Here is an 18,187-nt window from a genome sequence, read left to right as displayed (position 1 = left end):
TATGTGGATTGTATTTTTGTAAAAAGATCGAATTAATATAATTACTTTTCATTCTATAATTTTCGAAAGCATTTTTGGTTATGCTGTTTGACATCTCGCTGTAACTGCGTACCTGTAAGGTAAAGTTATCAGCAGGCGAAGGAAACCAATGGCGTGTTTTATCGAACTCTTAATATTCCATGGTCGTTCTTCTTCATTTACACTTTATTTGGCCAATGCAACATAAGGCTATTCGGTCAACTTGGTGGGACACTTATATTAGCAAAAAGACATTATCTGTTCACTAAGATCCAAGACAATAACAATTTGACCGAAAACAAGATCTTAAACGTCGAAAAACACTGATTCACTAGGCAGCGGACCCTGAGAATCCATATTCCGTGATCAGTCGTGTCCAGCCGTGTGTGAAACGTAAAGAAGAAGAATACTTTTTACAAAACTTCTGGATCGTCGGTTTTTGCTGAGTCGAAATTGCTGACGTTTCGCCAATTATCCTGTTGGCTTCTTCAGAGCTTGACTGTGAGTTTCAGTAAATCCAGAAGTGTTGTAAAAAGTATTACAGTACCCTGTGGAAGTTTCTTTGAAAAAGAATGTTATATGGAAATATGTCCTTCAAGAATTATGCAATTGGTTTAATGGTAGAAAAGTTGCAGTTACATTTTGAGGAAAAATTGCGAAGTAAGCGTTTGGCATCAATTGAAATTGAAATTTTAACTTGGAAATTGGTGTAAAAAAATTGGAATAATACTACCTGGTTATCCATGGAAATGTTAATCAAACTGCAGTGTATTGGTGTCACATTCATTTTATAATTTGTTTCATTTTTCGGAAACATCTTTGGTTATGTTGTTCGACATCCCACTAGATTTGGGTGGTATCTATAATGGTAAGTTATCAGCAGACAAAGTAAAACAAACGGGTTAGTTAACTACAATATTGATTTATGCTTTATCACACTCTTAATATGCAGCAGGGTCCAACCTTGTGTAAAAGGTAAAGAAGAAGAATATTCCGTGGTCTAATGCGAACCAATATTGAATCTAGCCTATCGCATATATCATTAACTTTTCGACTATGATTTTATCTTTAACCCGACAACAATAGAAGTTCTATCAAGAAGGCGTTGTAGGAATTCTAAATTTGCAGTTTATAAAAACACCAAGCTCAAGTCTATCCCGCCCAAACTTCCTAAAGTATGAGCAGTGGAAATTTTAATGATCAACGAAAGATCCGCGTTAAGTATGAGAGCAGTTTGAAAGTATCACGAACTGCAGAAATGTCTAATCCTGCTTGGGCCATTCGCCCATTGTCGGCATTTAATTTTTGTTTTAGGCTTTAGTTGCTAACAAATGGACAGTAAAAGAGCTTTATAGAAAAACAAGAATCACGTCAAAGTTGCGTGGATCGCTCGTTCATTTCCGACATTTCATTTCTGATTTATAATTTTGTGGCGTTGGAGGGGGGGTAAAGCATTCCATACTTTTACGTATTCTTCTTCTTTTACTTCTGTTGGCTACGACTGCTAGGATCATTCGGCCAACTTTTACGTATTACTTTGAGAATAAGAGATTTCTTCAGTTTTTTTGCCGGCATTTCATTGTCGATATATATTTTGATTGGTAAAATTACGAATTGCCGTTTCCGCATCAATTTATTTTAGAATATGGGAATATTGCCTGGGCCATCATTTTTGGCATCTGATTTATGCTTTGGCTGAAAAAGCGCCGAGCCTCGTATAAATCACTATTACTTTTTCCGTATCAATTTAAGATTAAAATAAAAAAAATATATTTTTAAGAAAAATTATTTTAAAGTATTTGCTTTATTACAATCCATTCATATTATTACTATTAGACAAAATATCGCAATTTTTTGTTTTTCTCAGTCTGCAAGGCTTAGTTCGCCTTCAATAAAGAACTACAAATAATTTGTTTAACAATTTAACCAAAAAATATTCTTTGCTAGAAACTAGTTCTATTAAAACTAAAGGTCATTTTATCAAAAGTTATAAAAAAAATAAAATTCTTAATGATCAACTTAGATATTTCAATACTAAATATTATATATACTCAAAATCTAAAACAACTGAAAAAATAGCATGACACTATTAAAGACGGTACTTATAACAATATGCAAGTTGCTATGGCTCGAGGCCTATTTTGAAACTGGAAGCAACCTACTTTTATTGCTTTTGACCAAAAAATAACCAAAGAAATTTTGTTTAACATTATTATTGCACTTCACAAAATATCATTTAATGTGGTGGCCTGAGTAAGTGATTGTGGGGCAAGTAATGTGCGACTATGGAAAGTATTAGGCTTCCATATAAATAACACGTCATTTAAGCATCCCATTTCCAATAATAACATTTATATGTTTGCTGATGTTAAACATTTGTTAAAATTATTGCGTAACTGGCTTTTAGATAGGGGATTTAAGCTAAAGGACAATTTAATTTTAAATAAAAATCAGGCTCGGGTCTCCTTAACCGATAGTGAAGTCAATGCTTGTTGGAAAAAAAAATGTCAAAATGTGCGACTTGCTGCGCAACTTCTCTCTAATAATGTTTCTACTGCTCTTTTACATTATAAGCTGGGAGAAGATAAGAAAATTTCAAAGGATTTGGGTAACTTTATAGGTGATGTTAATTTATGGTTCGATATTTTTAATAGCTATGTTCCAAACGGGAGTGTCCTGTCAAAAAATGACCACTTAAAAAAAATGTACGAATTAATTTATATTATGAGAGTTGTTGAAAAAAATACCCTAATGACTTTCAAAAAGGCATATTAATGTCAATTATTTCTTTACAAAAAATGTTTGAAGACATGAAGTCCACTTTAGATATTAAATATATTTGTACTCATAAATTAAATCGGCATAGTTTGGAGAACTTTTTTTTTCAAATAAGAAGCATACCCCGATGGACACCAACACCTCTTGGGGTCGTTTACAGAATTCGTATGATTCTGCTAGAAAAAAATCTTGCTATTTTAGGTTCCAAAATAAATACAGAAGAGCGCGTTTTAAACGATTACATTATTTGTACCAAAGTTTTGGAAACTGAAACTGTTTACAATTTACATAATGAGTCTCAAAGCAATATATAGAAGATATATATGGATAGCAAGAGAGCTTGTTAGAAAACCATTAATCACCATTCACAACTTTCTCCGCATCGACTTGAGATTAAAAGAAAAAAGATTTCTTCATTTTAGAACAACAACGCATAGTCAGCAAAGGAGATTCGCAGAAAATCTCGAATCATCAGTCTCAACTTTTTCTTTATTTTAGTATACGGGCAATTTTGGGTGGGCCACTCGCCCATTGCCGCTCTTTCGTTTCCGATTTATATTTAAGTTAGAGACGTATCGTCAGCAAAAAGCTTTACAAAAATCACGAATCGTTATTCGAAACATGCATGTCTCAATTTGAGATTAAAGGTTATATATTATTATATATATTTTGGCTTATATTCAATTCTGCCTGTAATATTCGCCTATTGTATTTCCAATTGATAATTTGGCAGGTAACGCGTCCACAGCAAATAAGCTTCACAGAAAACCACAAATCATGAAGCAACAAAAATTAAAAAAAAAATTTTTTTTTCATTTTTGTACCCGGGCAAAATTGTCTCGGTGATTCGCCCAATAACGGTATTCTATTTCAAGACTTTTACGATCTTTCCATTTTAGTCGATAAACTTTTTCTTTACTTCTATAGCCACGACTACCAAGATCATTCTGCAATCGATTAGCTTCGAAATTCTGATTTGATCCTCTTCTTCCTTTACTTCTAGTGAAATACAGGATAATCTAAACGTTAAAGGTTATAGGTTACCTCATGGCTTATTAGATGTCTAAAATTCTCTATTGATAAACCGATCTTTGGGCTTTTATATTTAGACGCAGTGATCTGTGGTTTGTTTCTTCTTCTTCTTTTTTGGTAAATGACTGGATAGAAAGAAGGTTTTTCTTCCATTGTTTATTAGGAATCTCGCGTTTAAAAATATACATAAAAAAAACGAATACAAATTGTCTGGTAAGTACTATCATAAATCTATGCGCATTAGTGGCACGTATAAAATTAAACAAAATATACAAAAATTCTCCATCCGGCGTGTCAACATTTATTTAGTTTTCCAGCAGCCTAGGACATATACGATTATCACAACGTTGCCGGAAATCGTAAACTTAACCTACATTTTAATCACAGAAGCTTTCTAGTGCTGAAAATATTCGAGCTTGGTCTATACAGGGTGTCCCTGAAATATCTTGCAACCGACGTTTATTAAATCATTATTAGTTTTCGTTAGTTTGTTTCAATTAAAATTTATTGAACGAAATAAATGTTTTAGAGAAGGCTTCAACCACATATGTAAAAAACTGCGTAATTTATACATAAAAATGTCATTTTTTCAACTCAACCTGGATTTAATGACCTCACTGCCTAACTGTCCGGTTGGTTGGGCTGTGTAATACCTAGAATATTAATACGCCCCCAAGAGTTTTCAAGGACAGCCTGAATTTTTCACACGTCCTGCGCCTCGATGGTGGTGTACTGGACCTTCCTCGTGATTGCCTCGAGTATGGGCGAAAACCTACTCCTCATCTGATCGCGTTTCAGATAGAAATACGCCACCATCAGGCTGATCAACACGCAGAGCAACACCGCGAGCAAAACCGTCAAAGATTGCGAAATCTTCACGTGTCTCGACTCGATCAAAGACATCACCTTCACGGGATACTTTTTTCCGTATTTGGCCTGCGCACACTCGAGGTTTTCAAGATGGCGTACCTGCACCCTCGACGTCTGCGTCCACGGGTAAAACCTCCGTATAACCGACTCGCATTTTAAAGGATTTCCGTTCACCTCCACTTGGAGGTTTTCTTCGCGACCCGGCGAGGTCGCGAGGGCGTCCAACGCGTCCAACTCCCTCTGCGTGAACTCCGTGATGTTGTTAAACTCCAGGTCCAAGTAGCGCAGCTTTCTCAAACACGTAACGTCGAAGTTCAGGCTGGGTATGTCGTTGTCGCCCAAATGAAGGTCGTGGAGGTCGGGAAGGTCGCAGAACACGGTCTCGTCCTTGAAGTTTTTGATCTCGTTCTGCTCCAGGTGCAACTTATACAGTTTCGTGAGGTTACTGTTGACGAAGATGTCGTGGAGGTCGTCCGCGAGGGCGGAGTCGGTGTTGTCGGCGAACGCGTTCGTCAGGTGGAGCTCCTGGAGGTTGACGAAGTTGGAAAAGACGCGGGGGTGGTGGAAGTTCTTGTCCTCCTCGTCGGCTATCGAGATGTTGTTGTGATCTAGGACGAGACGCTCGACGTTAGCCACGTGGTGGAAGGTTTTGCCCCTGATCTCGCGGATACCGTTGTTGGTGAGGTCGATCACTTTCAAACGGGACATGTAGGCGTTTTCACCGAACAGGTTCGATGGTAGCGACGGTATGTGGTTGCCTGGGGGAAACAGATTTAGCAGATAAGTAATAAATATTTAAAAAAAAAACAAATTTCGTAAAAAATATATCATATTGGTTTAAACAGTATTATAGGCCACGTCAAGAGCTACAATGCCTGTACTTACGATTTTCGTCTACATCTACAATCCATATGAAAATCGCTATTTCTCGGGCTCCATCTAGACGTGATGACGTCATTTACTATTACCTCGTACTGCGTGCTTTGAGATAACAAGTATTTTCTCGAAAACCATCCACCCTAACGATATACTGGAAAAAGTGGGAGATCCAGGGCTAGAACCTCAGTTTCGAATATTGTTTTAATTATATACAGCGTGTCTCGATTATAAGCCGAAAATCTAAAAGTTCCCCAAAATTTCGGGTTTTGTGGGTAAATTATTGGCGATAAAGGAAAAACTGATAAAAATTGGATAATTTCCTTTAAAACAGTATCGTTAATCGTGTCTAAGCGGCTTCGTTGAAAAATAAAGCCTCGCACTGGAACTCTCACACACGGACAAAATAATACATAATAACTCAAATCACCCTTATACGCACAAAATGGCTGCCTTTTATGCTTTTGCCCGCAGATTACTTAATATGCCACTTTCCACAGAAAATTTTGAAGAAGAATTAAATATTATAAAACAAATAGCTTTTAACGATGGCGACGACCCCTCTTGATAGATAAGATTAGAACTAAAAATCAGTTTAAAATAACTGCGAACTCTATCTATCTCATATTAAACACCGAACCCAAAACTTTAAAACAATAAAATAGATAGAAGAACTTAGGAAGAAAATTTCGACAAATCCATCTAAATTTGGTCTTAATATTGCTTTTAAAACCGAAAACATGGCAGGACATTTTTGAAAAACAGGTAGAACATTTAAGAAACGCATTAACGAACATAGAAGGGCGTATAAAAATAAAAGTTCGGATTCTAACTATTCATTTTAATTCAGAAATGCACCAACTTTGACGATAATTTTGACATTTTACATAATCAATCAAAAGACAAAAAACTAAATTAGTTGGAAGCTATGGAGATTAACAAAATCAGATATTCGATTCCATTACTTAATGACCAATTGAATTTAAATGCGTCTCTGTTGTTAAATTTAAATTTATAATCCTACACCGTTAATTAACAATCTATTACTACCTGTTTATATTTTTTTTTTAGATCCGGATCGTTTTCCGGTACAAGAATTTTTTTAATCTTAGTAACCATTTTTGAGAAAAAAAAAACGTATCTTGAACCATTGAAAATTTAGTTTTCAAATGTTTAAAAACCGTCCTCGACCTGCCAGCAGTTTAAGAAGGTTCCCTTAGAGAACTACAGGACTAGCAATGGGTTATTGCCTTTTTAAAATAAAAATTTGTTCAATCAACAAATTTTTTTACAAATACCAGTCGTTCAAGGGCAGAAATCTATCTATAGCGTTTAAAACAAACAATACGTTAAAGCAATTTATAATTAAAATTAAAAATCCGAGAGATTATTTTTCTAAATCCGGAGTATATTCTGTATTAACTGAAACAGTTTTAGTTAAGCTGTGAAGATGCCAACCGACGCAGGAGGAATCCAGAAGTTTTGCAAATATTATTAGAATTGACGACGATTAGACGAAGTGCATTCAATAACGGTTATAATAATAATAATCATAATAATAATAATAAATAGCCTTTATTAGAGTAGAACAAAAAGAGAGTTGAACAGGTGGCGAGGTCTGGCAGCACTACTCCACATAACCACCGATAGAATGTAGTAATATATTGATAATTTAACAAGAAAAAAAACTAGCAAATATAAATAAGTCCCTTAAGTCCATCCAAGATTCACAATTTGACAATTTTAAACAAAGTAAAACGCGATAAAAAAGACAAAAAAATAGACTAGTACTTTCAGTTTTTCGTAGGACTTTTGCAGTAAATAAGACCAGTGAGAATCAAAAAGCAGCTTACTATCAAGAAAGACTCCTAAGTTTTTACATTTGTCGACAAATTCATTCATTATACTGGATAATTTCCTCTTTTTTATTACCAAAAAGAACAACCTGGTTCTTGGAATCATTTAATTTCAGACCATGGGCTTTGGAGATTCTAGAAATCACTTCAAGATCCTCATTTATGCCATTGTAAGACAAAGCTGCATCTTTGACCGAGAATGATAAGTATATTTGCATATCATCTGCATACCATTTTGTTATCCGCGAGTTTATAGTTTTGTGAAACCCTTGTGGACGTACCGCTGTCGAGATATAAGTTTCGTTGCCAGGAGTGTATGCTTTTCAAAAAAATCGACTTCATCGATTCATCGAAAGCAACATGTCAGTAAACAAGCAAACAAATCAGTTTCACAGAACACATAAATTAATACAATTACTACATTTCTCTCGTTTACAGTATTTTGGGATTGTGGATTTTTCTTTTATGCCCACAAGTTATTAAAAACCTAGTAAAAATATTTTCGCCATTTAACCTTTAAAAACAAAATTTGATCCCATCCCATCAAAAATTGCCAGTTAAAAATGCAACAAGTAGCAATTGGATCGTGTCCACTAACCGCAACTAACCAAAACGTGTTCTATCCCTAATAGAGTGACTAGGCAACTGGATTAACAGTCACGCGTCGCTTTCGTAGGCGCGGGTGTGTGGTTTTCCATAATAACAAATTACATTCGATGCCTACCTGAGAAAATCAGCACTTCGGTTTGTTCGGGCAAGTCCAACAGCACGTCGGTATTGGTGAAACCTGTGTTGGTGCAATTAACCACGAACATGGTGCTTTGGTCCACGAACTGTTCTCCGCAAAAACACGGCTCGAGCAGCTTGTTACCGCACTTGCTCAGCCTGGGGGCGGCGGCTGACAGGAGCCCCAGCAACTGAACGACGAGATACGACTTCCGCATGCTGCACGCACGAAAAGAAACAGCGCAATTAAAATTGCCGTTAATTAACCTGGTCGGGGTCAAGTAATCGCTTTTAAATGAGTTCGGGATTATCCTACTCCGGAGCGAAATAAAGACACCTCTCTCTATTGTTTTTTCTTTAATACCCGGTTAAAAATAAACGTAAAAGCGAATTTTATCGCCCGTCTCACCACTAAAATATCGAAACTGGAACACCCATTGCGCTACCGAAAACAAAGTGCCGTTGTCCCAGAAAAACACGCTAGCGTGTTGCAGTGACGCAGGTAAACTAACAGGTGTGTCAAGGCGCGCGTAAGGTTGGTTGCCTACCGTCGGTAATCCCCGGCGGAGTTCCCTCGTTTCTTTCGGATTTTCCGCCGATACGCGCTGAAATCCGACCGCTTACCGAGAAGTAGTCGCGGAATCACCGCGTTATTTATTTTTTTTAGATTTAGATATAATTATGGAGGCCGCAAACCAAATACCACAGGGACGTCCGTAAAACTTCCTCTGGATATCTGACGGGACATAGCGGATATGCTAAGATGTCTCAAGGATATACGATGTTACTAATTGGAACCTCCACAGTATATCAGACGTATGTCCTTAGGATGTTTATTAGGACATACTAAGGATATCCAGTTATGCTACTTCGGACGTCGTTAGTATATCCGACTGTGAGGATATAGCTCATAGTATTTTGTCTCACTGGTTTCAAAACTTACGAGAAAATGCCAAAAGTTGCAAAGATTATTAGGACGCACAACTTAAAATTATTTTAAAGTATACAAGGTGGCTCAATAAAGCTTGACGAATAAAACATACATTTTTTTATACTGGCACACTCTATTTTTGAATTGTGTTTTGGTTCCTTTTAAAATTCTTCAATAATACGTATCCAAAACTAATGGTTTTCCTATTTTTTAATTTCAATTTTTCTAAAAATAACAACAGTTTGAAATGTGAAAAAAAAATTATTATTTTTAAATTCTAAGATTGGACATTATGGCTATTCAAAAATTACGTAAAAGATATATGCGAATTTGACCTAGATGCTACGAGATGTTGAAAATATGCTAATATATTTGGAAAATTTTAAATTAAAAAATCTCGATTTTCTTAAATACCGCATACATCAAAAACCTACAACTTTTGCTCTGTATATACCCATGTTTAATACTTTGAGGTTTATTTTAACTTTTCCAATATTTACCCTTCTTTCTGTTTAAGACTAATGCTATAACATTAGTTGGCCATGACCAGATGACATTGTCAAATTTTTACCTGACAACTGAGTAAATAAATTCATAATATATAAGTATGTATTTTTATGGATTTATGTATTGAGTGAGACGGAAAAATACTTTTCAAGCTCAAAACAAGTGGTGAAATATAAAAAATTGTCTTTTTTATATTCTGCAGCTGCCTTTATTATAAATACACTGAAGACGCCACAGTACTTATAAAACAAACAAAACGAACGCGAAGAACATAGAGGGATTCTTTGCTTAAAATTAAGGGTGGTCTGTGATAATAGTCTGTGCGGGTGGTTGGGCCGAAAGCCAATCATTAAGATATGATGTCACAAATATGGCGGCAAAATAACGTTTTTTTTATATTAATAACAAAAATAGATAGAACAATAAAATATTCTAGAAGATTACTATTATAAAAGCACGCTTTCTGTACATTTTCTTATATTTTTAAATTGCATGGATGTTATTGAGTTAGACTGCAGTCATTTTGCTTTACGAAGTTTAAAGAAAAATTTACTACTGGAAATTTATTGTCCATCAAAAATTTTTAATAAAAAAATAACATTATTTGTCCGCCATATCTCCTCAACAGTTCGCTTTTGATTCGACGTTTATATGACAAACTACCCATTCATCTGTTATGTTGTTTGCATTTGTTTTGAAACACTATGGAAACTTTCAAGCCCTCCCATTGTTATTGCGTAGCAAAAGTATTTGATAATCTATCGAATGAATTTAAACCATTAAAGGCTGTACAGATATCTGTTATCAAAACAATAATCCCCTGAATTAAATGCGCTATTTCTCTACTGTTTTTAAACATGTTGAGTTGTCAACTATGGCTGATTTTCTACTATTATTTTTTGTTTCATAATATTGCACATTTAATATCGACACTTTTTTTCATTATTTACTATTTCTGTATATTTCCTTTTATGGGATGCTAGGTTTAGTGTAACAACAGTAAATATTCCAATAATGCTCCATGTCTAAAGTACTTATAAAATGTATAATTACTTATTTTGTCAAGCTATAACGATTTGCAATCTAGTCAGCTTCGCAAACGGATAAGCTTTCGTTTCGAATTGGAACCACAGACCACTACGCCAACGTTCAAGTTGGGAGCATGTGTTGGCCACCTGAGATCGCGTTCCGTCCTGAAATCCATGGCCTGCTCTTTTAAGCCGTTTGATACTCGCGCCTTTATATAACAAAAAAACATCCAGAAATTTCAGTTTTGATCGAAATAGACTCTTTATTTAGTGCGGAGTCAGATTAAAGGTAGGTGTTGTATTCTTAACACATGCGACAAGAAAAACGGCCGGGTCTGTACACAAAAATATATTTCGACGAATCGAGTAATGTCAAAAATGCAAGAGACATGCGTACATCGTTTTGATCGGTTACTGACGTCACAAATACAACTTCGAATTCCGAGAGAGGGCGAACAGTGATAACGCTTACCTATGTAGGATTACAACCGTAAGAACTAAACAGGGAGTTTCGAAATGCAGATATGACTTTGAGCGTTCAGAATTCTGATAAAGGATTTTATTTAATCTGAACCATTTGCAAGGTGTTTCAAAACAAATGCCAAAAACTTATATGTTATGGAAGCATATTTCTTTTTTTATTTTTCTTTTTATCTTTCTTTGTCTCGGTCAAGTATCTTGATTGCCATTAATTTCTTTAATTTACTACCACATTATTTACTTCTTATTCAGTAAAACGTGGTCTAGCAACGAGGCTGTTTTCAAGAAATGAAATTCTTTTTGAACCTAAACTTCTTTATGAGTTCTGGTATGAATTAATTAAATTATACGAGGTGTGTTCAAAAAGTAAGGCGACATTTTTTACCTAGTAAAAAACCGCCTCACAGTCTCCCTCCTTGCAGGAAACGTCGGAACCACCTGTCCTGTATTACTTCAATATTTCGTGCCATCTTGTTTTCTTAGCTCATCTTAGCCTGCTGCGTCTCTGAGTTCATCTAGAGTCCATAATACTACTTCTATGAGATCTATGTTGATAGGTGGCCATATTATTTCTTTGTGTTTTGGATAAAGCTTTTTAGCTTCCTTTTTCATCACGTTCATGACAATCATCAACCTTCACTTCGTCAAGGTCACCTCATGATTGTTCGTGCTAATAAAGCCCGAAGGAGATGTAGAATCTGCCACAGCCACACAATTTAAATTAAACTTTCTTTTGTATATTTATGTATAGATTATATGTTACATCTTATGTGCCCCACAACATTATTCAATGTTTTTTCCTAGTGGTTCGTTTCCGCACCAGTATTTTTTTGTATGTTTCGAATTTTTTTTTTGACACATGTAATGCATTCTTAAGTGCAACAAAATAAATAATTTCAGAGCAAAAAAGCATTTTTTTTTAAATTTTTTGAAATGGTTGGGATAATATGGGTTAATGAGGATAAGATAATTCTTAACCGCTTTTAAGGTTTTCCATTTAAGTTTCCGCCTTTTAATTATATTTTCTGAGCTACCTTGTTGGTATCTTGTATAATTGCATTATACTTTTTATCACAGCTTTAAAAGTATCCTTTTTTTAACTACACAGACACTCTGTATACTTTCTGTATATCCTAGTTGCCTTAAACCTTTTTTTATACGTATATTTAATTGTAAAGAACACAATTACGTTACGTAAACACTATGATTTTTGTAATCCTAGATCGGTAATCATTATCAATGTGAGCAGCCTGGTCTCACATTTAATAACATTTACTTTAAGCACCCGATATGTACAGTACGTTCAGCAGTCTTGGCGAATTAAAAAAATATTTTACAAATCCCTTGGAAATTTACAAAAGTGTATAGTGTCCCGTTGATTTTTATACGTTGGTGGTGATCTTTTGGGTGTCCCTTTTGATCGATGTCTTGGTGATCTTGGTGCTGCTCCGCGGGTCCAATTCCCTGACCGCGTTCACTTCCGACAAGTTGTGGTTGATGTTGTCCTGACGCTTGTTGTTACGAACCCTGACGCTGCTACCGTCGCCTGTCCACGATATTCCATTCAGTATTGATTAAAATACAAAACAAGGTGTGCCTTACGCGATTTGGAATAAGAGTTGTGCGATTCCACCCGTGACACGTTGAGTTTTCGTTTCTTGCCGCCCAAAATACGCCGCAACTTGGAGCAGTACACGGCAGTCTGGAAGTACTGCCGGAACCTGTCAATAGCGTTAAAGTGTATGGAACCTTTACTGTGTTCTATGATACAATTACTATTCTTTGGTTCTGTCAATAGTTCTTGGGAGATTTATGGGTACATTTTAAAAAGAAAACTTCACATGACGTGTCTATTTTAGCAGACATTAAAATTAAATTAAAAACCCCTGCAAAACTCTAAGGTGCCTTTTTTAAATCTTTATAGGAACATTTTCAAATATACATAGAAGGTTGACTGCAACAGATACGTTGACGGCAAATAATAATTTAAAAAGGGCCCATTGGACTTTAAGAACTATAAAAATTGAAGAAGCAGTTTTAAATTCTATTGATGGAAATTTAGAGCAGTACACGCGGTCTGGAAGTACTGTCGGAACCTGTCCAAAACGTCCGTCAATACCGTTAAAGAATATGGAACCTTTACTCTGTTCTATGGTACAATTACTATTCTTTGGTTCTGTGTGTCGCCGCACTTTTGTAGTCTGTGGTATGGCAGTAATATATGGGATGTTTTCTAATCGAATGTCAATAATTCTTGGGAGATTTTTGGGTACATTTTCAAAAAAAAAAAACTTCAAATGACGTGTCTATTTTAGCAGACATTGATTTCTCTTAAAATAAAAATTATTCCTACAACTTCCAATCATTTGTAAATAAATTTAATTTCTTGATTAAAAAAAATAATAAAAATCTTTGCCTGGTCATAACAATATTATTATGACAAAATACTTCAAAACTCTAAGAGATACGAGAAAAAGTTTCGTGTAAAAATTTCTTGAACTCTAATGAAATTAATAATTTTGTTGATACAGGGTGTCCCAAAAGTCCCCCGCGACATAATCATTGCTATTTTAAATGGAACACCAGGAAATTTTTTGATTTTTTGAATCCTTGGTTAAAATAAAGGTCACTGTCTTAAGAAATTCCTATTCGAATTTTGTATAGTTTAAGCAGGAAGTGAAAATATGTGTTTTTTTTTTCATATTTTACTTGCCCCATATAAAATAGTGTTGTGACGCTACTGATCTAGAAATTGCAACGAAAATTGAACCACGGACGAAGGAGATGATGCACTACTCAATCAGTTTGACAGATGCGTCTCAGATTATACAGGGTGTCCCAAATAGGTGGTGCCGTTTTGGCGAATTCAATTAATAAAATCTCAAGTTTGTTATTAATCTTATATTTAAATTTTTCTTACTTTTTGAGATATTCGAGGTTTAAGATAACCGATTAGATGCTAAAATATGCCTGCGCCTTCTTTTCGGCAATAAAAGTCTTTTAGCAAGTCCACAAATTAAGTGCTTCATTTTCATGCCGGATTTCGTTAAGTACATCGAATACTGCCGCAGTAAATTCGGCAAAGTTTACCTAGTGTTCATCCAGTAGTAGATCAGGGGGTTGACCATTGCGTTGGACATCGCGAACCAATAGAAACTCAAGTACACGTGTTGCGTGTACTTGCCGAATATCACCTCCGTGTCGAAGTAGACGTAGATGAAGTAGGCGTGGTATGGTAGCCAGCACAGGCCGAATATCATCACGACCAGGAAGAACATTTTCACCACCTGTGGTTATGAAAAGCGGATCGCATAAAAAAAAATATTCGGGTCGTGCTTTCCTGGTAGCTATTACGGAATATACAAATAATAATAATATACAATAAATAATATACAAAAAAAAATAGTACACAAAAAAAAATAATATACAAATAAAATAACTATATACCGGACGAAGTAAAGCCTAAGGCTATTCAAACTTAACCCCGGTAAACCAGACTGAAGCCTAGTTTATGTAGATATATAAAAACTAAGATATGCGGCGATATCAATCCATGTTCTGAATAGACCATCGTGTGTATCAGACCAAGTTTCATGTAGGTTAATTAAAAATCTGTTTTCTTATCTATACCTTTAAATTTTCTGTTGGTTACCACTTGTTTTTTAGTCAATATAATTGGTTTCATCTTCTTCTAGATTCCTTTTTAGTTTATCCAAAGTAGGATCAATCTGGCCTTGATAAAAGCAGTATATTGTAAATCCCTATTTTTTTCCTTTCTCATTATGCACCTGTCCATACTGCTGGTGTTGCACAACCTGCCATTTTAGAGTGTGGGTTCCAACAGATAGCCCAGATATGGCCCTCAGCGACTATTATTTGTTTGGATATTTGAAAAATGGCTTACGTGGACGGCGATTTAATGACGAAGTTGAGTCAAAAGATACTATTTTAGCTCATTTTGCAGATAAACCAAAAGAATACTGTTTTTGAAGGAATTGAGTTGTGAATAAAGAGATGTAATAAGTGAATTGAAGTTAAGGGGGATTATATTGAAAAATATTTAAAAAAATTGTTACTCTATTTTGTTTCTTTCATATTCAGGCCGGGAAATTTTGGCGCTGCCCCCGTATTTTCATTTACACTTATTCAAATTGGTCTGTAGTACACGTAAATAAATTAGAAGAGCGGGTTTAGTTATAAAGAAAGTGCTCTGGATTTTTTAAAAATATCATTAATAATCACAAAATTTTCATATAACAAAAATGCATATTAGCGTTTTTTTTTTTATTTCGATGCATATGTTCTGAAAATTGTATACATTTAAATGCTTATTAGATAAGATAGAGTTATAAGATAAAAGGCATGATAAAGCATTTCTTTTTTTTTTCTATTTGTATTTCAATTTCAAATTCAATTTCCGCGGTGCCAGGAAAAAACTCGCGCCATCGCGAAAATTTGAAACTGCACGCATAAAATTTTGAAATAGAGTAATTTTTTAAGCCTTTTTTTTGTTTTTAAAATTTGCAACGTCATTAAAACGCGGCATATTCGGTCGCACAACGTCGTAAACAACCGCCGGCAAACAACCGGAAAAAGCGGTCGCCGGCTGGGGCGGGGGTGGGGGTCAATAATGAGGGAGGTCCGCTGCGCTTTGTCCGAGAATAGAATCGGACGGGTATAATTGGAAAGACGCGAAGCTTGACGCTTTCGACACAATAACGGTTCTCGTTTTCGAAAAAAAAAAAAGAATCCAATCCAATCCAATCGTCCCCATTATTTTTGTTGATAATATGAGAATATTAACTTATTGTTAATTAATTGTTTTGTTAATTGTATCTATATATATCAATCAATATTTCTAATATTGACTTGTATTCATACTAATTTCAGCTATATTATTAAATTTTAGTTCTTCATTATGATAATGTTCTTGTTATTATGATTTTATCCATAAATATTATTTTCCTAGTTTTTATGCCATTGTATTCATATAAGGAGATCTGCACCAAAAACGTTTACACTTGAAGATTTCATAGAATGTACAGGGGCGTCCGTAATTTGCAAAAAACGAAAATTAGGTTCCCCTTATCGACCAAGAAGCGAATGCTGGGTTTCAGTTTTCAGTTTCTTATAACCATATAGCCCCCGCGGACCGCTAAAACTTTTGTATGTGAGGTTTTCACATATTGTACAGGGTGTTCGAGATGTTCTGTGTTATATTCTTGTTTTAGTCTAGTTGATACTTTTCGTCCTGTTGCACATGGTATGATATGCTGCAAAGTTTGTCTTTGATGAGAGATTTTTGGACAAGTGGTAAATCTGGTTTTAACATTATGTATTTTAAGAACTTTGTTTTGAATGTAAGGAAGGACCGTGGTTGCAAGTGTGAGGTTGCATTTGACTTTTGGGGGTTGGAAGAAAAAATATTAGGTGTTTTTAATTCTGGATATAGTGATTAGGGATGAGATATTTTTACGACTCTGTGAACAAGAGAGTTGATAACCAATGATCTTTGGTCTGGATGATGATTTGACAATGCATGTGGCTGTGAGGAGACTCTTCGTTTTGTTATTTGACCTCATGGTAAGAAATCTTTCCATTTACACCCTATACCCGTTGTGGTCATTCAATTTACAGAAAACCTACGCACAGGCAGAAACTTGAATCTATTGTCACATCACTCTCCAAACCAAAAGTCATTTGTTTGCAGAGATGTAAAACTATCTCGTCCTTAAATCACTGGTTCAAGAGACATAACATTTGATCTTCCCTTGAATAATTTCAACATTAGAGATATTAAGCTTTCCATCTCAAAATAGAGTTCACCACAACCTTTCAGAGAAAGTGAGACCGAAAACAAGCCCACACTTGCCACGTTCAAAACATTAGTGATTATATATTGAAAGTTCTTAAGAAATCGGGAAAACTTGCTAATGATCCCAATGCGTCGATTTGTGGAAGTTTCTTTGAAAAAAAATTGCGAATGATCATTACCAACTGGACTTTTTTGCTACTTTTAGCATCTTTCCGCGTCAGGTTCTTCATACATAGTTTGAAGTAGACCTAGTTAGTTAACATTGCCAGTCATGGCTTTTACTTGATGAAAATCCATTTATCAAAATAAATAATTACTAAAAGTTCAGATTTTCACGAAATTATATATTATGACATTACAATTGTTTCGACTACACGGTGTCCTTATCAATTTTTATGATAAAAAAAAATTCGTAAAAATCTGAACTTTTAGTTCTTATTTATTTTGATCAAATATCTTCCTGATATTTTTAATAAATTAGAAAATATATGTTAAAATTTTTACTTTTTGATGGAGTAAAAAAATAGATTTTATTAATTTATAAGATAATTTATAAGTTAAAAAAAAGAACATGATTAATTTTTTTAGTTAAATTATTTACATATTATTTTTTGATATTTTATTTTCATTGTAAGAAATGTAGGCTCTCCGTTTCAAAATTTGAATTTGAAATGTTTATTTGCAATTAAAATTTGTTTGCCTTTTGATAAAATTCCCGCCCTGTATTCTGGTAACGTTCATTTTATAGCACAATTAAACAAAATTAATTATCTTTGGGACATTTTTTTCAAAACTATGATCACGTATGCTTCCCTTTCTCGCGTATAAACATTTTTCCGGGCATAAGTTTAACTTTTATAGCGGAAATAAAACTCGCGTTATATCGCGGTAGGCGGATTTATTACCCTCCGAGAAGCTCCCCGTCGACGCGGTTTCGACCCAACAATGCCCCGTGATTTGTGTTTTTAATACAATAACTTCAAACTGCTCGCTTGCGCATTATGCAAATTCCTTTAAACAAGCAGCAGGCGTATAAAGTTGAGCGTCGCGTCGTAAGTACGTTAAAGTTATTTACCATGTCAGGAAGTTGATTATCAGTTCGTAGTCGCTACGCAGAAGTAGAACCGACTAAGGCTACGAATGGTTCGTGGAAAACCCTCGAAATGAGATTCGATAGGTCCTCCTAGGTAAAGTGTGTTTCGAAGTATATCGTCTTGGCTTTCGATGAAATTTTAAAGAAAACGTCTAGCCGCTTACAAAAATATCATTG

At 34.9% G+C, this 18,187-nt stretch overlaps 2 protein-coding genes across 4 annotated transcripts in view; both read right to left on the bottom strand.

Annotated features, from left to right (window-relative positions):
- Positions 1-3,973: 3,973 nt before the first annotated feature.
- On the bottom strand, positions 3,974-8,655 carry LOC132701082 (leucine-rich repeat-containing protein 70). 3 transcript variants are annotated; one of them, XM_060668752.1, is made up of 3 exons: positions 8,566-8,655; positions 8,155-8,375; positions 3,974-5,456 (listed from the first exon to the last, which is right to left on the bottom strand). In XM_060668752.1, the coding sequence occupies exons 2-3, from the start codon at positions 8,372-8,374 to the stop codon at positions 4,531-4,533; spliced, it is 1,146 nt and encodes a 381-aa protein (XP_060524735.1). In that variant the 5' UTR covers position 8,375; positions 8,566-8,655; the 3' UTR covers positions 3,974-4,530. The 3 variants fall into 3 exon arrangements, with proteins under 3 accessions (XP_060524735.1, XP_060524736.1, XP_060524733.1); XM_060668753.1 differs by lacking the exon at positions 8,566-8,655 and adding an exon at positions 5,584-5,728 and having other exon boundaries at positions 7,712-8,297; XM_060668750.1 differs by having other exon boundaries at positions 8,155-8,634.
- A 2,301-nt stretch (positions 8,656-10,956) lies between these two features.
- The window catches only part of LOC132700510 (tachykinin-like peptides receptor 86C), a 68,174-nt gene continuing 60,943 nt past the window's right edge, over positions 10,957-18,187 (bottom strand). Inside the window, exons 9-11 of the mRNA XM_060667875.1 lie at positions 14,193-14,389; positions 12,705-12,823; positions 10,957-12,648 (exon numbers count right to left, since the gene is read on the bottom strand). Of these exons, the coding sequence (XP_060523858.1) occupies positions 12,485-12,648; positions 12,705-12,823; positions 14,193-14,389 (480 nt within the window). The 3' untranslated portion in view covers positions 10,957-12,484. The remainder of the gene's footprint in view (positions 12,649-12,704; positions 12,824-14,192; positions 14,390-18,187) is intronic.

The sequence above is a fragment of the Cylas formicarius genome, unplaced genomic scaffold (assembly GCF_029955315.1).
Source record: "Cylas formicarius isolate icCylForm1 unplaced genomic scaffold, icCylForm1.1 PGA_scaffold_4__25_contigs__length_36172078, whole genome shotgun sequence".
NCBI lineage: Eukaryota > Metazoa > Arthropoda > Insecta > Coleoptera > Brentidae > Cylas > Cylas formicarius.
Note: the sequence above shows the minus strand (reverse complement) of the source record. Positions and strands in the feature narration are given on the sequence as shown.

What these genes read in the sequence shown, in the direction of transcription:
- LOC132701082 (XM_060668752.1), bottom strand. Translation starts at nt 8,374, where the DNA reads ATGCGGAAGTCGTATCTCGTCGTTCAGTTGCTGGGGCTCCTGTCAGCC. An exon ending in CGAAGTGCTGATTTTCTCAG is followed by an intron (nt 5,457 to 8,154) that starts GTAGGCATCGAA and finishes TGTTTCCCCCAG; the next exon opens with GCAACCACATACCGTCGCTA.